The sequence below is a fragment of the Xenopus laevis genome, chromosome 9_10S (assembly GCF_017654675.1).
Source record: "Xenopus laevis strain J_2021 chromosome 9_10S, Xenopus_laevis_v10.1, whole genome shotgun sequence".
NCBI classification, from domain to species: Eukaryota; Metazoa; Chordata; class Amphibia; order Anura; family Pipidae; genus Xenopus; species Xenopus laevis.
Window position 1 is genome coordinate 43,037,861 of NC_054388.1, and position 27,344 is coordinate 43,065,204.

General features: G+C 39.3%; 1 protein-coding gene across 6 annotated transcripts in view; it reads right to left on the reverse strand.

The window, feature by feature from the left end:
• Positions 1-7,450: 7,450 nt before the first annotated feature.
• Positions 7,451-27,344, reverse strand: part of shisa6.S (shisa family member 6 S homeolog) — a 115,586-nt gene continuing 95,692 nt past the window's right edge. For 4 of the 6 annotated variants that reach the window (XM_041578338.1, XM_041578340.1, XM_041578341.1 and 1 more), the window contains 3 exons: positions 17,428-17,490; positions 14,179-14,331; positions 7,451-9,117 (listed from right to left, as the gene is read on the reverse strand). In XM_041578338.1, coding sequence (XP_041434272.1) covers positions 8,543-9,117; positions 14,179-14,331; positions 17,428-17,490 — 791 coding nt within the window. In that variant the 3' untranslated portion in view covers positions 7,451-8,542. The remainder of the gene's footprint in view (positions 9,118-14,178; positions 14,332-17,427; positions 17,491-27,344) is intronic. The other 2 variants (XM_041578339.1, XM_041578342.1) reach the window with 1 other exon arrangement.

Genomic DNA, 27,344 nt, shown 5'->3' on the forward strand with positions numbered 1-27,344 from the left:
CGAATTGCTGTTTTAGCCTGTGAGGGGACCTCCTGGAACCTATTTGCAGTCAATTGGTGGAAAGCTTTGAATCAAACTTGATCAAATGCACTATTACTGACCTATTCAATCGTAATTTGGCCAAAAAAACTTTGATTTAATTTCGGTTGATCTTTTTGAATTAAAATGTTGACGTTTTTCAAATTTTGACCCTTGATAAATCTGCCCCTGATTGTCTACCTTGACTGATATGACCTCTACAGCTACAATGATTGACTGTCTTGACCAACATTATCTCTAAAACTGCACTGGCTGCCTGTCTTGACTAAAATGACTTCTACAACTACTATTTACCTATGTTGACTGACATGGCACTGGTTTCCTTCACTATATATATATATATATATATATATATATATATATATATATATTATATGCCATAATTGACCAAGCACCCACCTCTGATTGAGAAGGAAGGAGTGCAGGTACTTTCAGAACATATATATATATATATATATATATATATATATATATATATATATATATATATATATATATCACTTCCTGTCCTGTAAGTAGGTTCCACCATCGATATGTTATATATATGTAGGGGGGTAAAGGTTTTGCTAACCTTTAGGTCCTTGGGTCCCCTGGGCATAACTTAGTCAGCTAGATTGGGTCCTCAGTTATATAAGGGAAGCTGTTTCCTTTTTCAGATGCGAAAGTATTTTATTGGCAGTTCAGTTTGTACTGGCCAGTAGATGTCACTATTTTATTTAATAAAAGGGTAAGGTTTTTCTAAGCCAGGGATCTAGTTAGCTGGCTAGGCTGGGTCCTTCTTCTTAGAGGGGAGCAGTTCCCCAGAGGTTATAAAAGGGTATGCCCACATGTGCTCAGTCTCTTTGGGCTGCACACTTGCTGGAGAAAGGACAGTGGTGCTGCATTGAGCCTGGAATAAAGGAAGGTTCCAGATTAGGTGAAGTAAGTGCAAGGGCAGATCTGTTATAGTCATTCTAGGAGTGAAAGACAGGACCAGGAGTTATTTAGAGAGCAGTCAGAGACTCCAACAAGGAGACCAGGGGGTTAGTACCCATGGGTGACAAGGCCACCAGCTAGGAACTCAAGTCGTTAGACACAGGGATGGAGAGATCCTTGGAGCGCGGGACCCCTGTGAGATTCACCTTCAGTGGGGATTGTGCACCAAAGGCAGTCGATTCTACCTCTGGGGTGCTGGGAACAATTATCCTGTAAAGTTGAGTATATACTAGATGATCATTGTGGGAAGCATTTACTTGTTCATTTTTGTGGCTACAAACAGCACCATCAATGAGAAACTGTAAATGGATCTATATTTCTGCTTGTATTTAAAGTTACAATGTTCTGGAAATATACCTTTCAACTATATCCCTGTGTGTCAGGGTTGCCAGGTTGGCGGCTTTCCAGGCAAAGTGGGCTACTTTTAGGCCTTTGTCTGGTTTGTAATTTGGAAACCAGCTAAAGTTTTATTTTGCTCTAATGAGCCAAGGCTGAGTCTCCAAATGTATGTTGGGTAATGTCGTTTTTGTTTAACAATTTGTCGACTGCCAAGCTTAATGTTGGACTACAATACCCAGCATGCAATGGGATTGACTTGTGTAGAAGTCAGGAGTTACCAGATTTTGGGCTCTGTACCCCAGTGTCCCGTCCTTTAAGAATTCTTGCATTTTCCGATGACTTTCCTCAATTTCAGCCAATTTTGGGGCAAAAATCTGCTGGCCACCAAAATGTCTAGAGGTTGACCTGTTTTACCAATATTTATTGAAATTGTATATTTATTGGGACCTTATGGGGCCTCTATACCTCCTGGGTCTCATAATTTTCCCAGGAAAGGGTATAACAGTTTAATCTGTCCTGACCCTGGGTGGAGGAACACAATTTTATAGTTTATCTACTCTCCCATATAGTGGAGGCACAGAACTCCTGTAGTGTCACACGCAGGTAAATGGGCGATAGATCTCATGCACTAGCATGAACTAGAATATATATATATATAATATATACTGCTTGATAAATGTTTCTGTTACTAGTAAAAAAAATACAATTTTTTGTTGAAATCTCTTTATTTTTTTAATCCATAAATATCTGTTACTGACAAAAGTTGAAAAAAAAATCTTAAGACTCTAAATCGATACTATCTCCATTTTCTGTATACAGTACATAGAGAATGTGCTTATACAGGTACAGAACTACAAGATTATTATCAGTAAAACAGTCATATACATTGATAAGGTTTCTGCTTATGTAGAGGCCCAAGCTATATGCCCTGAAGCCTTTGGCCTGGACATTCACTGTGATAGCAAAAGGATTGAATAGCCTTTCAGACAAAGAAATGGTGGCCCCAGGGCAAGTAGATAAAGCCACTGATTCTCCAAGGTACCACAAGAGGGGGGATTTCTAAGCACAATGTCACCCCCCTCTAAACCACATAGGATTATTGTTACCAAAAAAGTCTGTTAAGTGTTACAGGTACTGTATGTATCAGCTTAATTTTTTTGTCTTAATATTACCATAAACACAGAGTCCATAATCGGGTATAAGCACAGATTATCCAGCTTTTTAGGAAATATTTACCCTGGACTGAAACGAAAACTGCAAAAATTATTTTATACAGATTAAGTAAATTGCTACAAAAGATAATCTAATGTTTCACAGTATTGTGAGAAGTTACATTTTTTTTTTTTAAAATTCTTATTTTTTACAAACACACAAGTCAGAACCGATGAGTAAAAACACTTTTTTTTTTACTGCTTGGAGCAAGGCTGTAATATAAAAATGGCTTTGTACATTGCGTGGATCGAGACAGCGGAATGTCAATTATGGAAATGAATAAAAAAAATTGTAAACATTATTTGTCTCTACATTCCACTTTTTCTCTATATTTTGTATTGCAAAATGTGATAACTCTTTTTTTTACAAATACAAGGGAAGAGTGGCAACTTTGTTCATTTATAATGATATTGTGGCTAGTGATGCGCGAATGTATTCGCAGTGAATTTCCGCATTTCTCCACTGGCAAATAAATTCAAGAAATCTTGTCTAAATCTTGTCTTTTTATTAAATTTGAAAACCGTAAAATAATATAAAATGCTTTAGATACTCTTCCCACTGACTTCTTTAGAAGTTTCCACATTTTATCCGGCCCGGATTTGTGGCGAGACCAGAGCCCAGTCGCATCTAGAGGAGCATTGGGGAGCATGCGCTCACGGTGGGATGTGCGTGCATTTGCAGACGTGCATGCACTCGCAGGGGGCGTTGCTAGGACTCAGGCGGCCTAGGGGCGCTAAAAGAGGAAATCCGGCCCTGTTTAATGTTTAATCATGATAAATCTTCAATAGCTGTGGGCAAAAGAATAGTCACAAGTGCATTTTTTGCAACTATTTACTCAAATTGTGGAAGAAAAATATAAAGTGAAAATTTTAGTACAGGTATGGGATCTGTTATCCAGAATGCTCGGGACCTGGGGTTTTCCGGATAATAGATCTTTCCGTAATTTGGATTTTCATGCCTTAAGTCTACTAGAAAATCATTTAAACATTAATAAACCCAATTGGCTGGTTTTGCTTCCAATAAGGATTAATTATATCTTAGTTTTGGATCAGGTACAAGGTACTGTTTTATTATTACAAAGAAAAAGGGAATTATTTAAAAAAAATCTGGATTATTTGCATAAAATGGAGTCTATAGGAGATGGCCTTTCCGTAATACGGAGCTTCCTTGAAAATGGGTTTCAGGATAACAAGTCCCATACCTGAATAGAAAACCATTGCAGTGATAGCTGTGCGTGCTACTGACTAGAACAAAGGCAATCAGATTAAACAGCAAAACAAGGAAAAGGTGATTTCCAAATTACTTGAGCAAATATTAATCATCAAAAATAAGGTCCTTAACCAAAAGAGCACAATTTGTGGAATTTAAAGCCTAATTTACTAATGTTCAAAATTATAATTTTTGTTTAATTATAATATTCCACAACCTAGAATATAAAAAAAAAATCTTGAAGAAACTCTCATGGTTTTGTTTTTTCTAAAACTGCTAGTATATTTATTAAAAACGTCTGAATCAGACGAAAAATTGTTAACGTTTACAAAAACATGCAAATACCATGAAAGTCATTCATTTTTATAAATTGCACTTTTTCCAAAATAACATAAAAGTTGGAAATACACCTCCCTTTGAGTTAAATAAAAGGTTGCCAGGTTTTAATTAATACATCTCAAAAATCGGAGTTCAGAAAACCACAGAATGAAAATATTTGAATTCAAATTTTTCCCCCTATTTTTTTTTAGTATTTTAATAAATTTGCCCCTTAGTGCCTCTCAGTCACATTTATGTTCTGTTGTCCACAGGTGGAATTTATTTAGAACACTCAGATTTAAATTTGAAGCTGTTTTAACATTTCAGTGCATAGGGTGACTTAACAGTAGGTCCAAAAAACCTAGATGCACATACGCTTCTAATGGGGCAAGAGGGCTTTATAATTATAATTATCTAATCATAATTAGTGATGGGCGAATAAATTCGCCAGGTACGAATTTGCCGGTATTGTGGCCGGCAAATAAATTCTCAAAACTGCAGAGAAAATTTGCCAGCGAAAAAATTTGCTGCGTCAAAAAAATTTGGCTGCACATCAGAATAGTTTTGCGCATAAAAGTCGCGTGTTAAAATTATTCGGACGCCCATTGACTTATAATGCAAAATAGGCTAACATATAGAAATATAAAATAAAATATAAAAAAATTTTGACACCCATGGACTTCTATGCGTTTTGAAAATTCTTTGCGTTTCGCGAATTTCTCTGGAATTTTGCTAATCTTTCGGCGAAGCGAAATGGGACAGATTCATCCATCACTAATTTTAACTGATCAAAATGAATGTGACATCAAACGTTAAACAGCAACCGTTTTTCTGTTGTACAATAGGGATGTCGCGGACTGTTCTGCGGCGAACTTGTTTGCGCGAACATCGGCTGTTCGCGTCCGCCGCAAGTTCGCGAACGTCGCGCGACGTTCGCCAATAGTCGTTCGCGTCAAAATCGTTCGACCATTCGACCATTCGGTCGCTAAAATCGAACGATTTTCGTTCGATTCGAACGAAAATCGTTCGATCGAACGATTAAAATCCTTCGATCGTTCGAATCGAACGATTTTCGGATGTTCGAAGTTCGCGAACTGTTCGCGAACTGTTCGCATTTTTTGCCGGTGTTCGCGAACGGCGTTCGCGAACACATTATCGGCGGTTCGCTACATCCCTATTGTACAACATTGACTTTCTGGTCCACAATTATCCCACTACGAAAAGAAGTCCAGTCAGAGCTGCTTTATGCCACTTCCATGACTTTGGCATAACATTTTAACTATTACAGGTATAGGATCCCTTATCCGGAAACCCGATATCCAGAAAGTTCCGAATTAGACTCCATTTTATCTAAATGATCCAAATTTTTCAAAATGATTTCCTTTTTCTCTGTAATAATAAAACAGTACCAAGTACTTCATCCCAACTAAGATATAATTAATCCTTATTGGAAACAAAACCAGCCTATTGGGTTTATTTAATGTTTAATTTAATTTTTAGTAGACATAAGGCATGAAGACATAAATTACGGAAAGATCCGTTATCCGGAAAACCCCAGGTCCCGAGCATTCTGGATAACAGGTCCCATACCTGTATCTTTATTTTCTTTCAAATTTGAAGCCTCCCACAGCAAATAATTGATATCCCCAGCTCTGGTTAAAGAAATTAAGGTCGTAGTCTATAAAAAAAAAGCTTGGAACAATCCAAAAACTTTCAAACTAGAAGTGTATGTATACTTATTAATTCTATCAAATAAAAATGTATATAAACAGCAAGGAGAGGAAAATTCTACTATACTGTAATACTTTTTTTATTTATGGCTTGTCATTAATTTGGATCTAGCTCAAATCTGGAATCGTCCAAAAACATTCAAAATAGAAGTGTGTAATTTAAAACAAAAACTATCACTGAATGAATGACACATAGCAAGTTATTATAACCAAAATGTATCAGATTGGTCAACTTTATAAGAAATTCCACATCCACTGAACCCCTATTAGGTTAGTGGACCTACAACAATCTTGACAAAAGCAGGTTGGATCAGAGTATCTCATTTAAATTACATCACCACTGAATTTTGCTTGAAAAACATTCCCATTTTAGATGTAATATCAACAATAAATATGACTTGATCAGACACATCCTATTTGTTTTTTTCAGTCTTCGTTATTTGGGGTTTGAGCTGGATCATTTCTATTTCTGTCTTTTTCTTATCAACGTCATTTTGGAGGATTTTTGTAGTCAGAAATGCCCAAAACACGCACACAATGCAAGACTATATAGCGGATATTAGAAGTGTGGGCTTACACTTATTGAAATAAGCACATCACAAAACAATACTCACTACATCACAATGAGAAAGATATCAGAAGTGTAGATGGACACCTTTCAAGGACAAGATTTGACTTAATGGGTCACTCTATATCCAGCAGCATAAGCAAAACTGGACTCCCCAGTAAAGAATAACCTAGATGTCTGATCTTGGATCTAGATGGCAATGAAACCAACCCCTGTCTCTGCATTCTTAGTGAGTAAGCTGTTCAACTATATTGAGCTCAATCTCCATAGAAGAGGTCTAAAGATGACCCATGGCAATTATTTTCATGACTGTAAAAAAAGGACCTGACAATCCTTATATTGGCATAAAAGTCCACCATAATCTACTGGAAACATACCAGTGATTGGAATGTCCTGGATAAAATCTTAACGGACATTACTCATCTGAGAATCTGACTTCCAGTTATAGAAGGAGCATTTTTTGGAAATTCTAACTACGGTCTTCGGGAAGGAATTGACAAAAATGTGTATCAGTAACAACTTAGAACATAGATCTATGAAATATGTGTTTGGAGTCACAGTATTGAATACTTGAAATGAATCCATGTCAAACAAAAATAGGTACATGTGATGCAAAAGTATAGCATTAGATGCAACTAGCAAAGGCTGGGCCCTAACAAAAGCTTGAAAGAAACATTAAAGGAGAAGGAAAGGTTAATACTAAGTAAGCTTTATCAGAAAGGTCTATATAAATACACCAGTAAACCCTCAGAGTAATGCTGCTCTGAGTCCTCTGTCAAAAAAAACACAGCATTTCTTTCCTTCTATTGTGTACACACACATTTCCTGTTTTCAGCATAAACCTCCAGGGCTAGGGCTTGAGCATGCTCAGTTTGCTACTCTCTCCCTTTCCCCCTCCCTATTCCCCCATCAATCCTCCCTTCCCTGCTGTAATGTGAGCCCAGAGCTATGAATGAGCAGGGAGAGACTCAGTCAGGAGGTGATGTCACACCAAGCTAATATGGCAGCTGCTATCCTAAACAAACAGAGAAAGTTCTAGAGCTGTTTATTTAGGTATGTTAAAGCATTCTACAGAATAAATATAGTCTTATAGCTTGCATTATTGTGGCTAATCTATTGGCAATAAACTGCTTTGCTAGCTTCTCCTTCAATGAGGGTAATGGGAAGTTGAAAATTGTAGTCCTAGTTCTGCGTGGTGGGGATAAAGATCCCTTCAGACCTCAGATAGAGGCTTTCGATAGGGTTCTTTGAAAAGCTGCTTTAGGGGTTTCAATGATGGGAAAACATTGTACAAATAAAAAAACAAATATGAAATCACTGTATTTGGGGGTTGATGTATGTAGTGTTACATTACTTACGCCGTGTTTGTATATTGGCAACAAGCTGAGCTGCAACATTGAGAACTGTTTTATTTTCCTACTTAAAGTCTATCTACAACTCAGATTTCTGTAAAAATAGAATGAAAGTACAATGAGATGGATTAGTAGTATTGTGCTTATTGAGAAACACACACTAATTCCTACATTAAAGACGATTAATAGGCACTAGTATATTTTCTTTTTTTCACTATTACCCTACTCCAATTTAAGTCATCTTGATCACAACGTTGAGCTGTTCATGACCTCCACAAGAAAAATGCTGTTAATGCAGGATATCCATTGAATAATGCCAGGTGCAGCATAAAAAAAAGAAATGCAAAGAGATATATGTAATCTAAGTTTGGTCATGGCAGGGATGTGGGCTACAAGTTTTGTCCAGTGGCCATCAAGAATCGTAATGTTTTTAGCTAAATATTACTGTTGATGAATTGTTTTTTATTTTTTCTGGGCACTTAGTATTCTTCTGTAGCAACCTGCAAAGAATGATTTGTTTTGTTCTGTAGCTGGTTGGTATTTGAGTCAATGCAGGAAAAAGCCCTTGAATGATAAGGGTAAAAAAAAACATCTGACCCTTTTTTTGTCCAATATATGAAGGTTAAGACATTCTCTTCCAAAAATCCTCATGGGTTCTCTTTTAATATAAATACAACAAGGAATGAACATGGAATGACCAATGGGATGTAAGAGGTCTTCTTGGCCTACAAGGCCACTGACATGTGTTGTCCATGGACTTCTTCAGTCTGTAAGGATAATTTTAAGTCTGCAATGTCCTATCAAACTGTCACTTCTGTTTTGCTAGCTGTGCGGTACTGTTGGTGGTGTCCTGGAATATAATGCAGCTGCTCCACCGTGTTGTGTCGTCGGGATGCAAAGGCCTGCCGTTTGGCTGCGGTTTGGTTCGCAGCCAATGTATTATACAAGTTATTTGAGGCACTGGGATGAGAGTGCATTTTTGTCATCCTATAGCGATCCAGGACAGGAGTAGAAACAAAGACATCTGTTTGGGAGATGGCTCTTGACATCGACTTTTCTTGAAAATCTGACCTTTTAAGCGTCATTGCCTTGTCTGGTGAAAGCAGAGGGTCTTGGGAATGAAGGCGTTCCGCTGACAAAAGCTGCTCATCTGATAGGATTCGGTCATAGGGCATTCCGTATCCTTCTTCAGGCATGGCTCTTTCAGGAGACAAAACCCTGTCCTGAGACATTGCACGTACTGGCCTTCTTGGCCTTTCCCGGTGGTTAGACTGGTCCTGAGTCATTTTAATAACATTAATAGGAAGTGTTCCCCTGGCTGCCAAATCGGGAAGATGCCGTCTTCTCGTATAATATTCATCAGCCTCTTTATCAGCTGGAAGGATAAAAAAAAGAAGTTAAGACATTACATTTCTTTAATGACACTGCCTGAAGCATTCTGCAGTGTCAAACAATTCATTATATTCTCCAACAATATTCCTTCTGAACATAACCAACTGAAAAGACACACTTGTCCCTCAAAGGCAAGAGTGTTAAACAAAGCTAAGAATGTTAAACAATGCAACAGCAAGATGAAATGGCTCACAACTGTTCTTTTTAGTTGTGGGAGAAGTACATCTTCCAGACAAGGTATAAAAGCACAATTGTTGAGACTTCTGAATGCTCCCGACTTTAGAAAAGGATGATGGAAGGAGCAAGGACATACTAGACACTACATTTAGAACAAAAATAATTTTTTTATCCATCTAAATCCTAGTTTCTTGACTGTTCTCTGCAATAACTTCTTTAAATGCAAAAAAGTCCTATTATACAATTCTCAGTGATAAAACAGGACAAGGCTGCTACTTACAATGGGTATCAGATATGAACTATGTCTCTGTGGCAGAATGCTCTGTTAGAAAGATAGCTAGAATCTCAGCCATAATGTAGGGCAGGACTGCTGTTTACGGTGAAGTCAAGATGGAGACATGGCAAGATTGGGGGAGGACACAGTGGTGACAGTAGGGAAATATAAAGAGAGAGCAGTGGAGACAGCTGGGCAAGATGGAGACAGAAAGACAAGATGGTGGCAGTAGGGTAAGATGGAGACAGCAGTGCAAGATGAAGACATCAGCTGAGACAGTTGGGCAAAGTGGAGACAAAAGGACACAATGGAGATAGTAGGGTCAATGATTGGGTCATAATTGCAGCCATGCAGGGCGTTGGATCAAGGACCACATCAATGTGCAGATGCAGTCCTCAATTCAACAGGAAAACCTGCGTGGTCTATATCTGTCTGATTTTTGCCCAGGTATCAATCAGGTAGGTACACTGGCTGCCACCATGCAGGAGCCAATAAGATGCCAACTTGGTCCGCTGATTTATGGCTAGCTCAATATGGGGACATTGTCACTCAACCTTTAGTTGCTAAAACCATGTTATTGTTGTTGTTGAACAGTAGTTAATTGGCCACAGGTTGACCTGTCCTACTTCGTACTACTTCATATAAAGAAATGTGGATTGTAAAGGCTGCTTTGTGCTTGGCCCCACCAAGGCTAAAGATGAAACTGATTATTGTCTAAAGAAGCTGCACCCAGTCGACTGTGTTCAGTGGAGAATTAAATATATTTTAAGGACGTGACCCAAAAACACAGGTTTTTTCAATGAAGAGCATCTTGCTTTCTACCGAAAAGAATCTTCAGAAACACAGACTCAGGGGTAGATTTATTAAAACTTAAAATAGGGAAATCTTCCTACCAAATTCCCCACCCCTCTGATAAACTATCTGACTTACAGCAGGAGACTCAGTGAGGTTGCACAGCAAGGAAAACTGAGGCTCCCTCACCAGTAACCTGCCACTCTACTCCTTTATATAACTGCACTGGCACAGGCTGGAGTGAAGATGTGAACAGAATAGGGACAGGCAGGCAGAAACAAGGATGCAATGTAGGGTCTCTCCCAGACCCCTGTGAAATCTGCTGTATGGAAATTATGCTACTGATCTGACTGCATCCTTTTTCCACTTTCCCTACTCCTATGGCTTGTAATGCACACCCTTTCTTCTCTCTTTCCTCTCTCCCCAGTTCCCACTTATTCCGTGCTTCAATTCTATCATAATTTTTGTCTTATACATTAGCTTTCTCTTGCTCCACTGCATTCATATAGTGTTCCCTCTATGCCAACTTTAATCATTTCCCATAGTTCCACTACATTCCTTCATGTTTCCGCTATCGCAACTTCCATTATTTCCTTTTGTTCAATTAAATAGTTTTACAGTTTTCTCTATCCCTCCATCATTTCTTCTTGTTCCATTGCATTCCTTCTCTGCTCCCTCTATCCCTCCATCATTTCTGCTTATTCCATTACATTCCATCTCTGTTCCCTCTACCCCTCCATCATTTCTGCTTGTTCCATTACATTCCTTCTCTGTTCCCTCTATCCCTCCATCATTTCTGATTGTTCCATTGCATTCCTTCTCTGCTCCCTCTATCCTTCCATCATCTCTGCTTGTTCCATTGCATTCCTTCTCTGCTCCCTCTATCCTTCCATCATCTCTGCTTGTTCCATTGCATTCCTTCTCTGTTCCCTCTATCCCTCAATCATCTCTGCTTATTCCATTGCATTTCTTCTCTGCTCCCTCTATCCCTCCATCATTTCTGCTTATTCCATTACATTCATTCTCTGCTCCCTCTATCCCTCCATCATTTCTGCTTATTCCATTACATTAATTCTCTGTTCCCTCTATCCCTCCATCATTTCTGCTTGTTCCATTACATTCCTTCTCTGTTCCCTCTATCCCTCCATCAGTTCTGCTTGTTTCATAACATTCCTTCTCTGTTCCCTCTATCCCTCCATCATCTCTGCTTGTTCCATTACATTCCTTCTCTGCTCCCGCTATCCCTCCATCATTTCTGCTTGTTCCATTACATTCCTTCTCTGTTCCCTCTATCCCTCAATCATCTCTGCTTGTTCCATTGCATTCCTTTTCTGCTCCCTCTATCCCTCCATCATTTCTGCTTGTTCCATTACATTCCTTCTCTGTTCCCTCTATAATTAAAATTCTCAGGTGTTCCTGATTAGCTGTTGCAACTAATAATTCTATGCAATGCTGTTCAGCAGTAGCATGTTGTCTGAAGGTTGGATGCTCCTGATGTATCTACCACTGACATGTGTCCTTTAACCTGCATTTATTTCTAGATCAATGATGACCAGACAGGACCAGAGTAAAACATTTCTACTGCTATGATACTACTGTGAGTAGTATTGGCAGGAATGTATCAGTGAAGATGGAACTTATACTGTAGTAATAATGTAGGGCTCTATAAAAATATATTGCATAAAAAAGCTCATATGCAAAACCCTGCTTCATGTAAATAAACCATTTTTATAATAATATACTTTTTTAGTAGTATGTGTCATTGGGTAATCATAAATAGAAAACTGCCATTTTAAAAAAATAACGGTTGCCCCTGGGATTGTAGGATTCATTGTGCACACAAACAATGAAAACAAACCACATGTTAGGTCACATGAGCCAATTAACAGACGGAGTTCTGTCTTTTGCTTCCACACTTCCTGTTACAGTTAGAGTTGTAGTATTTCTGGTCAGGTGATCTCTGAGGCAGCACACAGACCATCACAAAATGGTGGCTCAAGGCAAGAGATATAAAAGGACAATATTTACTTAAATATATATTCCAGTTTGGTAAGATTCGTTAATATGCCACTTCATTTGATATAAACCATTTGTTGCGTAAGTATTCATTACATTCCTTACAGTTGAAACTGACAGTTTAAACCTCTGAGATAGATTTTTGTAGCCTTCCCCTAAACCATAATACTGAACAATCTTTGTTTTCAGATCTTTTGAGAGTTGCTTTGAGGATCCCATGCTGTCACTCTTAAGTGGAGAGTCAACCAGAAGCACAACTTGCAATTGGCCACCTTAAATACTCTTTCTCATGATTGGACACACCTGCCTATGAAGTTCAAGGCTTACGAGCTAATCCGACCAATTTGGTGGTGACAGTAATCAGTATTGAGCAGTTACATGCATTAAAATCAGTAACATTAGCCAGGGCCCGCACCCTCAGACCCCCCCCCCCCACAGCTTGCGCGCTACTGATTTTGGCCTGATTATCGCTGATTCCGGTCAGAAAATCACATACGGAGGTGAGTGGGGGGGCATGGCTGCGCCAGGGCCCACCCCCCTCTAGTTACATTACTGAATATATAATGTATGAATGTGTGTGTGTTTATCTCTCTATACATAAGTGTTTATAAGCTATAAGAAAAAAAAAGAATGACAATGCAGCAGAATTCTGCAGTAAGTTACTGGTTTATGCCTATGAGTTTTATCTTTGTAATTTCAATGTTTTATTTTACAATAAACACAACCAGTAAAAAAGCCGAAAGACGAAGAATAAATCCATGCCGGATAACTCCTTATGTGATTGTCTAGGTCTAAGCTATTCTTTTTTCTAATTATCCAGAGAAAAGCCCAGATGGCTCTGTATGACTCTAAAGGGAAAACTATACTTTAATTTTTATTTGATCTTTTTGTTTGCATGATTCTTTATCTGTGTATTCCATCTAGTTTCCATAAAGGTGTTATGGCTGTATAAATGCTATAAAAGTATTCATTTAAATACTAGGGGAGATGACTAAATTCCATGTTCTTTAGTTAGAGGGTTTTCTGTACATTTTTTTCTTTTAATCCTTGCTAACTGCCCCTGGATAGTTGTGGCTATATCCAGCAGTGGAACTGGAAGCAGTCAAGTCATAGGCCCAAAATGTTCCAGGAAATATTCCATCAGAGAAGCCAGTGCTGGAGTCCGCTGTTGTTGGACTGCAACTCCTAGGATCATTCAGTATCTATAAGGGTAAAGGTTTTATTTAAAAAGTCCTGTAAAGGATTAATCTGATCAAAGACTGGGCCTGTTCAGATTTTGGAGAAGGACAGGGAAGCATATTGCTTTTCCAGGTTAAAGTTTCCTTGATAGTTCTGGAATAGGTCAGGAGAGTCATGTGTCCCAATTTTTGGTCACTCCTAGAGGTCACTCTAGGAGTAAAAATCAGACTGAGGGTAGTTAGTAGAGCCTAGGGACTCAATTGATTGTGTTCAAGGAGGAGCATCACTGTGAGGGCCTTGCACTCTGGGGACTGGACACCTGCTAGTAAGTCTGTCCTAACACTTGTTGAAACAAATGCCCTGCCTATGCCTAAATCATCAAGGGCAGTAATTACTGAAATGCTATGAACTGAATCTTGTACCATTCTGAAGTAACATCAAAGAGATTTATGTGTGTCCCAGCTACTTAAGGGAGGGAATAGGTGTTATTTATTTTTACATTTATTCATAACAGAGAAGACAGAGAGACTGAATGTGATGGAAAACATTGCAAGGTAGGGTCCACCTTTTTCCAAAGCAAATGAAAATGAAATGTGTGCCACCTACTTAATTTCTTCAGAGAGGAATATTTACTTGGATTGGTCTTGACGGCCGACTCGTAGGATGGTGGGAGATGGGAGAGGTTTTGGAATGATCTGGAGAAGGACAAATCATATGGCTCTGTGGCTGAGGTCAGGATGTTGTTCATCCGAGGTTTCTCTGTAAAGAGGGAAGGTAAACTGGTGAGTGCATTTGTCTGTAATTAAATATGTTTCATGTGAACAGGAGGAACAAAAATACTTCTCACTGTGTTCTCACTAACGATATCCACCAACTTGGAGAGTGATTTTTGTGTTTGGGGATGTCAATTAAAGGCATTTCCTACACACATTCTTTCATAATATCCCATGGCCAAATCCATGTAAAATACCCCAGAACACAAGCTGGGCTAAATACAATGCCAAGGACATATATAATACACCAAAACACACAGCAGAAAAAATACAGTGTCAATTCCATTTATCAAGTCTGGAATCAAGATTCAAAATAGGCCCTGACATTTCAAGTACACAAAGGCCCAAACTGCCCCTCACCAGCGAATGTATATGGCATTTCTGTCTGTCTGAAACTGTGTTGGACTGGGGTGTGAAGACCCAATGGGTCTGCCACCTCAAGGGCCCACCACCCCAGTCACGGATCACCTAGAACCACCCCCCCCCAAATACATACCTCCGTGCCTCACCCTCCTCCCCTCCTCCCCACCTCATACCTCTTAGCCTCTCCATTATGCTGCCTGTGCTTGCCACAACATTGTCTCGTGGCCAAGTAAACAGCAGGCCTGGGCTGGCTGCCAGCTCAGTCCAATGCTGGTCTAAAATTCATTGCCGTTGATTTTTTTTTGGGGGGGGGGGATTGGAAAATAAAGTCTAAAATAGAATACGGCTAGAAATGTTGCATTTTGTATTGAAAGCTTTGAAAGTTGGCCACAGGGGGTCACCATCTTGTAACTTTGTTAAACATCTTTGAAAGACCAAAACTGTGCACATGCTCAGTGTGGTCTAGGCTGCTGCTTAGGGATCGTCATAAATTATCAAAACAGCACAAGTCAAATAATATCTGCCAGAAGCTGATACAGCAAGACAAATTAATAATCAGAATAAGACATTTTGCCCTACTGTCCCGATCCTGTAATACTGTCCATTCTGCCATGTCTCCATTTTGTTCTACTATAGCCATTTTGCTCTACTGTCACAATTTAATCATACTATCCCCATATTGACCTACTATAGCTATCTTAACTGACTGTAGACATTTTCCTCTACTATCCCCCATCAAAATTCCACTCCTTCTATCCACATATTGTACTAGTGTCCCCATAATTTCTTGCTTTACCAGAATTGTCCCCTTTTTGTTTTACTGTAGCCATTTTGCCATATTATTCCCATCATGTCCTACTGTCCCCATCTTGTCCTACTGTCTCCACCTTATCATACTGTCTCCATTGTACTTGACCATCTTTATCTAGCTTTATCATATCCATCTCGTTCTTCTATCTTGTCCTACATTTCCATCTTGCACCGCTGTCTTCATCATGTGCTACTGTATCGCTTTATATCTCTATAACTCTATACAATTAATATCTAACTCTACTAGGCCTTCTATCCCCAGAAGCTAATCTGTGATGTGTCAATGACAAATGCCCCTACTGGCAACTAAAAATAAACTTAAAATAAACATCAGTATTTCAATGTACTCTTACAGGGCAGAAACATGTTAGGGCAGCTGAGACTTTTTATCAGGAATCTTCAACAACTCACAGATCCGGGCAGAACAGAAGATTGGCAGTGGATACAATGACAGCTTTACAGTAAACAGGCCAGAGATTTAGATATTACACAATGTTTACCCACAAGCTGCCTGGGATTATAACTATCGTTAATTTTTAATAACCTTGTTTACCTTAGATTTAGCCTTAAATAAAGAAGCGCATCTCCCCGCTCCATTAATCCTTTGTGCTCCAAATAACAGCTTTTATATTTATCCCTCTTGCTTTAAGCAGGATTAGAGATTGTTAAATAACTCAAATAAAGGTCTTATCCTACAGCATAAACATAAGCTATTCCCTTCATCCTATCCATTACACTGGGAAATCTATTCAAATTAAAAGTGGGGTTATCATGCATGTATTCTCTCTAAATAAACAGCAACGTATTAGAGTATGGTATATCATGTGCCCAGAACATTCCTTCTCTGTATATTTGTATTTATACATAGGGGTAGGAGGTGCCATATTGTTTCCCTTAGACAGTACAGTATGTGGGTATAGTTATTGTGTGCCCAGAACATTCCTTCTCTGTATATTTGTATTTATATGTATGGGAAGGAAATGCCATATTGTTTCCTTTAGACAGTACAGTATGAGGGTATATCTTATTGTGCGCCCAGAGCACATATTCCCTGTAGATCTGTATTTATAGAAGAGTGGAATTGCCTTAATTTACCTTAGACAGTACAGTATGAAGGTATACTTTATTGTGTGCCCAGAACATTCCTCCTCTGTATATATGTATTTATTAGTGATGGGCGAATTTGCGATTAGCGAAAGTGCCGCGAAAATTCATTGTGTCCGATTTTTCGCCGCTTCACAAATTTCACGGGAAATTCGCTAATTTTTCGGTGAACCGAAATGGGACAAATTTGCCCATCACTAGTATTTATATATATGGGAAAGAGCTTCCATATTGTTTTCATTGGAGCATAAAACAAGTATATATGGGGGTGCTGGCCCTTTATTGGCCCAGTTTCCAGATTCTGCCGTATGGTGCTAAAGTCATTGTCAGTATCATACAGTGAGATCCCATTAAATGATGCCACTATGCCAGCATAGGCATTCCTCTGTACTAAGCAGAAATGGAACTGCACATCTGAATCTGGCCAAGCATTGTCCTTTAGCCAATCAGACATCAAACCTTTGGAGTTATCATGACAAACCCATTTGAACCAAGGTTTTAGCCCAACACTGTGCTGATGGACACCCTCTGTGTAAGTTATGTTGCAGAAGATTCTCATTCGTCTAGGTCATGTCATGTATGTAGTAATAAGTCAAAGGACTTGCTGTGTTTTTATTGAAGACGTTTCACCAGTCATCCGACTGTCTTTCTCAATTCAACATGACTTGTAACCAGGATCTTTATGGAATAAATACCCTGGAATGTTGCTCCAATCAGCATAATCTGTGAGCAAGGATCTCATATATATATCAGTAAGGATCTCGTGAAATTAAGGTGTTACAAAGAGAGCTCTGTTGTGCCTCACCGTTAGTGGGTGTCTGGGACGAACTGTTGAGAACAAGGTGATTGTAGTTTTGCTGATGGTCTCCTGAAACAGAGAAGAGATTGAATAGTTACGGAAAGGCTCCCTTAGCTTTGTCAGTGGCAACAAAGAAATATATGACACTGGGAGTAGGTAAGAGGCACATCACAGGTTATACAGTATATTGCAATAATGTTAATACGGTGTTTACACCTGGACACAGGGTATAGACACTAATACTATCAGGTACAACCATACAAACTAGGCCAGTGGTCCATGGAAAGATAACTCAATAATTGTAGCCCTTTTGCTCAAACCTTGTGTTCTTTTATTCTAGGATTTCCATCCTCCCTTTTATTCTGGCATTCTTTCCCATTCTGTCATTTTCCCCCAATTCCCCTATCTTCCTTTTCAATGATCACGCCATCCTCTTGCTCGCCTTCCCTTTCTTATGCTAAACATGTGACTATTTAAGTAAGTAATATCTGAAGTCTATGGCACATCACTTCCTTGGGCAACTTCTATCTGGCGACACATTTGTTATAGCTATTTCTAATACCTACAGAAGATCATACTGACTTCTAGGGTCCTTCCTGACACCACCATGGCATGAGTTGAGAAATAGTTGTCATGTTGGTACAATATGGCAGCACCCTGTCGTTTGTATAAATGCAAATATTTCAAGAGGTACCCACAAGACCAGGGGCGTAACTATAGAGGAAGCAGACCCTGCGGCTGCAGGGGGGCCCAGGAGGTATAGGGGCCCCATGAGGCCCGAATTCATATACGATTTTAATAAATATTGGAGAAACAAGTCAACCTCTAAACATTTTGGGGGCCTGAAAAATAATTTGCTGTGGGGCCCAGTAATATCTAGTTACGCCACTGCACAAGACTATACCCCTAAGCAGGAATCCCCAGCCTTTTTTTTTTTTTATCTGTGAGCCACATTCAAATGTAAAAAGAGTTGGGAGCAACACAAGCCTGGGGATGCCAAATGAGGGAGGTGATTGGCTATTAGGTAGCTTCTATATGTCCTGGAAATCTACATGAGATTATGTTTGGCAGTACACCTGTTTTGTATGCAATTAAAACTTGCCTCCAAGCTCGGAATTCAAAAATAAGCACCTGCTTTGAGAACAACATCCAAGAGGCTGGTGAGCAACATATTGCTTGTGAATCACTGGTTGGGGATCACTGCCATAAAGTAATAGTTCTTTACACAAATAGTTACAGATTATGTTTTTTTACCTGTTAAAATAAAACAGTATATTACCCTTGATCCCAACTAAGATATAATTAATCCTTGCTGGAGGCAAAACAATTCAACTGGGTTTATTTAATGGTTAAATGATTTTTTAGCAGGCATATCGTATAGTGATTCAAATTACAAAAAGACCCCTAATCTGGAAGACCCAGGTCCTGAGAATTCTGGATAACAGGTCCCATACCTGTACTATTCTAAGGGGCAAATTTACTAAAGGGATGAAGTGGCTAATGCTAGCGAAAATTCGCCAGAGTGATGTCATTTTGCCACTTCGCCGATTTACTAACGGGTCCAGACGACAAATTCGCTAGCAAAGTAGACATACTCTAGCGCTACTTCTCACCCTTACGCCAGGCGAAGTTGCACTCTGGCAAAGGGGACATAACTACACAAATTCACTAACGTGCGGATTTTACTGAACGTTACCTCTTGCGCCAGACTTGCCTTCTCCACCTCAGACCAGGCAAAGTGCAATAGAGTAGATAGGGCTTGCTTCAAAAAAAGTTTTTTTGAAAGTTTTTTCTAAGTCCCAAAAAACGCTGGCGTCTAAATTTTTTGGGGGTACCCTTCTTCCCCCCTACATTTCCTAACATATGGCACCTAAACTATACAGTGGGCACATGTATAGGGCAAAATATATATAAATATATATATGAAGCTTTCCCAGGCTTGTGTAGTGTAATGTATTTGCTGCTACATATACGTCCATTGCAATTTAACTTGGCACCGTATGCAAATTAGGCATCGCTAGTGTAACTGCGCTTTGCTTGATGAATTAACACTAGTGCAACTTCACTACCTTTAACCTCTCTGGGCGCAACTTCAGATTTTAGTGAATTTGAGCGACCCAGACGAAACTACGCTTGGCGAAATGCGCCGTCGCTAGCGCATTTTCACCGCTTAGTGAATTTGCCCCTAAGTGAGTTCTAAATAGACCTATAAAGAGTAGACTGAAGGTAGGTAAAGAACACCTGATTTTTCTTTTACATTTTATGTGTTCGAACTTGATATGTGGATGACACTGGATGATTGACACTGAGTTCTTAGCCTCTTTTTTGTACTCTCCTTTTTTTACTATTTTCTGATCTGTTGCATATATGCTTCTCCTTTTATGATGGTTTCACAGAGATGCACTTAATTCAAAGTGTGGTACAGATATCGTGGTTATGCTGGCACTTGAGCATTAAATGTCATTGTTTGACTACGACCCTGTCCCGCTGGAGGACAATTTTATTGAAAATTATCAGACGAAATGAGTCTCTTAGTGAGGTGAAATTTTACAGAAAGGCTTGAACAAATGGGATTGAAGTCAGTGACAATAGTTGCGAGCTGGGAACAGCTCACCTTAGCTGTCACCAGGCTGGAGAAAAGGATTATTTGATGTTTTATGTCCCCCGCTAATGAATTACAAGCCGGATTCTGGGCTGTGGAAGCAGAGAATGCAGATTTCTACAGTCAGAGAAGGGGGTGAATGCAGCCTGTTAGTGGAGTGGTTAAATGAGGATAACCTTTGGCTCACAAAATGACGATAAAAAGGTTCCAGCGGGATTATAGATCCAAGTGGCTTAAATAAATGACTTCTGGGTTAGCTCTGCTTGGCTATTACATCACTTTTAATAGGATTATAAAAACACATGAAAGAAAGGAATTCAGCACCAAGTTGGTCACAGTTTTTAAGCATTAAAGGCAGTCTGTAGGTTTTCTTCCTACACCAACATTTTATTTTAATAAAATTCATATTCCCAGCATTCCCTGACAACCACAGATTGTTCTGGATTCTAAAGAACCTCCTGCCTGACTGGGAGTATATTTCAGCACTCATTATTAAAAGTAGGTGCAACGTCAGATGTTAAATCAGAGATGTCTAAATTGTTATTACATCAGATGTTAAATTAGAGATGTCTAAATTGTCATTACCCAGGAATAGGACTACATCTCCCATACGTTTCACAAAAGCCAGGACTCTGAGGGCTGTTTCCAGCAGGCTGATATTTCACTAACATAATCTGGAAATATAGATTGGCTAATGTTATACCAAATAAAGATATGGCAGGCAATGTTCCTGATACAGACATTGGGACATTTCAGGCCATGCCCTGCTCCACTAGAGCTTCACCCTACTACAGACAGCTACAGTCCTTACTTGGTCTAAACCCTGCCCAATTTTTGGTAAGGCAAAACAGCTGATGCAGGACACATTGAAACTTGGGGCTCAATCTAACTCTGTTGCAGAGAAGTGGCTTATATAATACCAGTTTGCCTAACTTGCTCTAAAAAGGTTTATCTAAAGTATACTTATACCCTTCTCCGTGTATTTGTATTTATAACCTATGGGTTCATGGTAACTACGCAAAAATTTTGCTCATCACTACTTGGCAGAAATGGCCCCAGATCTAGGGTCGCAACCTTGGTTGGGTAGCAGAACAGTTTAGGGGAGGGCTGGATAGGGAATTACAAATTTACTAGCCAATAAATCTTCGAGAACGGCCCTAACTGGTCTATTTACAGGATATATAATGGGGAGATACTGACTAGTTGGCATCCCTGCTCAGGTCAGAACTGACCAACTTCTATGGTGGGCATCAGACAAACAATCAACTCACAAAACAAACAAGCAGTATTAATCAATAACTAGCAAAATGCCAAGTCCCATTATGATCTACATCCATAAAAAACATTGTTAGCATTCTGTTCCATGGACATGATTACTTATCTATTGATTTATGAGAAAATGTATATTGCTATATTTAACAAACAACTATTTCTTATGTAGCCTTAACATAATAAAAATCTGAATGAAAAGCATGAGACAGGAGCTGAAGGTCTACTGGTAGATCCCAATCTACCTTTTGGGCACCCCTCTTATAAGGAGTAAGGCGAGAGAATGCCACAGTGCACAGTTATTCCCTGCTGCTATACATTGCTCTGCCCTCCACTCTGAGTACTGGTCTATAAAGTATTTCAGCACTTACAGCAGCACTCTAACTGGGTCTTCCCTTATTATATAAATAAAAATAAATAAAAAAACAATAAAAAAAATAATTAAAAAAAAAAAAAAAATAATATATATATATATATATATATATATATATACACACACACCCTTATTGTATATTATTGTATATTATTTAACGATTACAATGGATATTTACACCCCCACCCCCAGTAATCTCAGCATAATTGTCAGAGACACAACTATAAACAAAATAAAGTCAGGTAGTATTTAATATTCATGTTAAAACTCTGTCAGCTCCCTGCTTTCTCCCCCTTCCCCCCTCAAATTTCAGTGGTGTGGGTAATTTATAATTTGGGTGCAAATTACTGACTGTGGGTAATGTATCTGTTACTGTGTGGCCCCATTTGTTAAAGTTGCCCGATAAATCTGACCCTAGTGTGTGTAAATGTGATAGGGATCTTAGATTGTTAGCTCTTCTGGGACATGGACAGCTAGGAATGATGTTTGATCTCTCTACAGTGCTGCTAAATATCTGGAAGGCTGTTAATAGCCAGTGCCAGGAGGCTGCTCCTTGTTTAGAATGCAAAAGAAAAGGATTTAGAATTTAACAAGGGGTTTTTTTTCGGCAGGTCTACCGTCTGAGGCAAAGGATTTGGAGGTTTAGCCGTGACACTGATAATTAACAAGATAATGTAATTTAGCGAAACGGTTCTGATGGCAACTGAAGTGAACCATGAAAAGAATTCCCAGCAGCACGGTAATAATCTGCGTGTCAGGACTCCCAGAGATATTAAACTGCAGGACTGTGGGGCCCTAACACATTAACCAAAGGGGCCACAAAAGGCTTAGTATCCCCGATCAATAGGACAAAGGAAATGTATCTCTCAGAAACATAGGGGACAAGGTATTTGAGATCTATTAGAGAGATGGACAAGTGAGCAGATGTCTCTCAAAGAGACAGGGACAAGGCAACAAAACTCTCAGAGAGAGACAGGGACAAGGAAATAAAGGTGTCTCAAAAAGATGGGGCAAGGATATAAAGGTCTCTCAGAGGGATGGGGATGAGGGACTAGGGCACCTACTACACCCTCATTCTGTGAGAAAAGCGACCCAAAGTTTCTAGGCGCTATACAGATTGGAATGCGATAAAACAGTGAGCTGTGCAGTTTCAGATTATTTCTGGTAACCCATAACAACCATAAATCTAACTGCTGATGGGTAACCTGAATTTGTACAGGGAATTTACAATATCTCAGTCAGGAGCCAAACCAGCGCCTGACCTTTCTTGTTCCTTTTAATCTGGATTAACATTGACTAAACATTACAGTAGAGAATAAAATAATCCTGTAACAACTCAGTGTGCTCCTTTGCCAAACAGCACAGTCCTGTGGGGACTCGACTGGCGGGAACACAATGAAATTAACATCAATGATACATTTCTTTAATGCCAGCCAGACCCCCAGATATGTGCTAAGTACCACAAATAGATAGATAACTGATAGATGGACAGACATATCATTCATAGATTGTTAGACAGACAGACAGACAGACAGACAGATAGATAGATAGATAGATAGATAGATAGATAGATATGATTGATAATAGAGAGCTAGATAGTGAGAGAGATGATAGATAAAAGAGAGTGGAGGAACAGTCACAATTGCAATCTAATTCTGGGCCTAAATTTAACATGGGTGTTCAGTGAATGCTCATTTCCATAGAATTACTTCATGCATCAGGTTTAAGACGCAATGAAGGTGTTTACAGACAGATGTGACCCCATTTTAATGAAAACCTGATATTGCGCATTGTGTTAGCTGTCATTCCAGAATTTCATTACTTATTAAAGGGGCCAGAGTTTTTAACAATGCATGAGGCCAGGTTTGCTTGTGTTGAATGATGTATAAGATGGAGACAACAGGGCAGAATTGAAACAGTAGGTCAAAATGGCAAAGAAAGGGCAAGATGGTAGGAGTGGGGCAAGATGGCAACATTGGAGAAAGATGGAGCCAGTAGGGTAAAATTAAAACATAAGAGAAAGACGGAGCCACTAGGACAAGACACTAAAAACAGGACAAGATTTTACCCCATAGGACAAAAGGTGAAAGTAGGAGCAGATTGTGACAGCAGTGGAACATATTAAAGTGGCACAAAACAGAGAAGGTAGGGCAAGACAGTGGCAACAGGACAATGTTACATTGTGAGGACAACATGGTGACAGTATGGCAAAAGGGCTGCAAGATTGTGACAACAGGACACAGTTGTCCCAATAGGAGAATATAGGGAAGATTGGGACAAGATTTAGAAAAGAGGAGACAGTAAGGAAAGATAACAACAGTGTGATAAGATGGAGACATCAGGGCAAGACGGTGAAAAACTGACAATATTTTTACCAGAAGATCAAAGTGGTGACAATAGGAAACTATAGTGACAGAAGGGGAATATATTTAAAGCAAGAGCAAAATTGAGACAGTTGTAGGGCAAAATGGTGACTACAGACATGATTGCACCAGTAGAACAATATGCTAACAATAGGGCAAAATTGAGGTAATAGGACAGAAGGAGATAGTAGGGCACAGCTGTGACACCGTTCCACTTCTTCTTCAGTCCAACAATGTATAAATACTGAAGCACCACAAAGCCTGTTTTGGCCTCAAGATGCCGTTGTCTGTCTGATAATCTATAAATACTGGGGAGAGGGAAAGGAGCCTCATTCATACAATCAGTGTCGGCTGCACAGAGGGGTGTAATCTCCCCAAACACTTACTTAGCCAGTGTACAGAGTTGGAGCAGCAGTGTATACCTCTTTAGCAAAATGTTTAAACCAGAGCAAATTGTATGTTATTACTGAATTTGCATTGACGTTTGCTAGCATAAATTCAATCTAAAATTCTAATGTAAAATGATTCATCACACCCTGCAAGTGATTATTTCCTAGTGCGTTGCCTCCCCCCCCCGATGAGAATAATCATATCATATTTAACCCTTTTGTTGCACACAAGTATCGTTATTATGTGCGCTTGTTTGTTTGCCGTGAGTAACGTACAGTCTGTTCCTTTGGGACCTGGCATCTTAAAAAGATTAGAATTTGTGATCATTTTAATCATTCCCTCTTGCCTCAGAGCTTACAGTCTAATTTCACAGACATATGCACATTTGCTAGGGTAAATATTTTTAGAAACCAGTTTAAGAAGGCCCAGCCTGAATGATGAGATTTAGGGTGAGTGCTTATTTGTGCCTTGGGCACCCCTGGAACTATAGCAGGGTGACTGTTACCCCAATGTTTCTATATATCTGTAACCTTGTTATGAGCTAAGGGGGTCCAGCCTGAAGGCCCCCTTCAAATACACCCCTTATTCTTGTGCAACCTGTGCAATGCTGTAATATTCCAAAACTGAGTATGGGATTTGGGGTGAGTGCTTATTTGTGCCCTGAGTAACCTCAGAACTATAGCAGGATGACTGTTACCCCAATGTTTCTATATATCCGTACACCCCATCCCCCAGTTGTGCCCTAGGCACGTGCCTTTTCTGCCTATCCCTAGTGCTGGCCCTGGGGAACAGCCACACAATTTGGAAACCTACATTATTTTCTAGAGAGTATTTTGAAAGGTTATCTTCATGGACTAATGGATTTTCTTACACCTACATTTTAAATCTAAAAGCCATGTATTGACTGTGACATTCCATAAAGCTGTTTTTGTCATTCATTTGTGAGTCAGCCTGTTTGTAACTGAATACAAAATGCAATATCTCTCTGTAAAAAGAGATGTTGATCCTTTCCAACCTCTTGTGGTCTTCAACCAGTAATGATTTTGATCCCCAGGAAGCCAAAGAAAAGTGCACACGGGCAGGTTGTCTACAGTCAGACATCACATGTGAAAGATTAAGTAAATAATCTTTCCAGCCATTTTTCACTGCTTGTAACAAGCCTTCATAGCATTACACATATCTGTAAAATGCCTGTCATAAAAAGTTTATAGAGGGATTGAAATAACTCCATTATATCTCTGGATCGATGCTAGGCATGGTTGGATATTATGGGTAGGAGCACAATGACACAACCACAAATAGCTAATAACCCTAAGACCAGCCAAGTGGGAGCGGAACTGTGAGGGGGGAATGTCTGTGATGTAAGGGGCGGGGCCATGTTGTAAATAGGGTGGGGTCATGAGTGAATAAGTAGAGTGGGTGTCTGTGGGCTAGAGGATGAACTGGGAGAGGGGATCAGGGGCTGATCAGAGATATCAGAGGGCCAGTTATTACAAATTTAGCAAATAATTTGCAAGAACCCTCCTCACTTTGAGACTGCTACTGGCTAGGCCATTGAAATACCAGCCAGATGGCAACCATAACAACAAATAAGTGAGTCAGTGAGCATCATGGTGACCTCCAAGTACAACTGCACAACCGAGTCTCCCAACACAAGCACAAAGAGTACAGTATATAGTTAATAAATTACTTTATATACTCTGTATCTGTGCCAGATGGTACATTTGCCTTCCTGCAACATTCCTTGTTCATACATCTAAGTCACATTGATACAGACTTCATTTTGGAAACATTTAGGATAAGAAGATGAAACATTCGCTCAGGCGGCGGAGGGGCCAGGATCGCCCCTGCATAAGTTATGAACAACTATATTGTTATCCTGCAGCACTGGTTTTCATTCCAAGTTCCCTTTCGAGGCCCAACATTTGGACAGTGCCTGCCTTATCATAACAAGGTTACAGATATATGAAAACAGGAATGTTACAGTCATTTGGTCATAACCTCTGGTTTCAAGATTATCAAGGTCAACAAAAAAGTTTCATAAGGTTCATCCCAAATCTTTCTTCAACTTGACCATCAAGTTGGGTTTTCAGAAGTATCTAGGCAAGCAATAGTCATTTAACTCAGATGTACCCTAACTGGCCTAAAGACTGAGCCCTCCCAATTTTGGGTTTCCTTTGGTGGTCCTGTCCAACAATTTAGAAACTGTCCTGTTTTTTGTTTACACATACAATGGTCTGGAATAAAACCATTATTTGAACATTTGAGGCGTCTCGTGGAGTACATGTTCATGAGCTAATTTAGGAACAGACTGCCCAAAAACCCCCATAATCACTCTGACCTTCTGAAGTGAATGTAAACCCTTTGATCCAAATAAAAATGATGGCACACAATATAATAAGAAGGCAATTTGATGAATACACTCCAAATTTCCAGCATTTGCCATCAGCTTTGAAGTTAAAAAAAAAGGCTACCATACCCAACTTTTCCCCCACCCTGAGAATAATACTGGCTGGTATCTCATGCAGTCAACATAACCCTGCAGTATAGGGTATCTGACATGCATAGAGGAACAGAAACTGACATGTGGCACAATGGGAGTGAAGCTTTGGCTTGATTTACATAGTAGGTTTTGCCAGAAAGGAAATAGAGAGGTATATCAGGAAAAACACTCCCCCGATCAAGTACAAATTTTTTATTGTAAAACAGTTTTATTGCCCACAGGAAGGGTTTTTGTTTTGAGGGCAAAAACTGTCTTTTACTAAACATTGAACTGTAGTCTAAAACTTTAATATGACTTGAATTCACTTGACCCAAATCTTCATCCTTAATTCCCTGGAAAACAGAGCCTTATGCAAAAATTAGCAGCTACGCTTGCGTTGACTTTATAAATATGATACTGTCACCAAGGTCCCTATACCCCCTC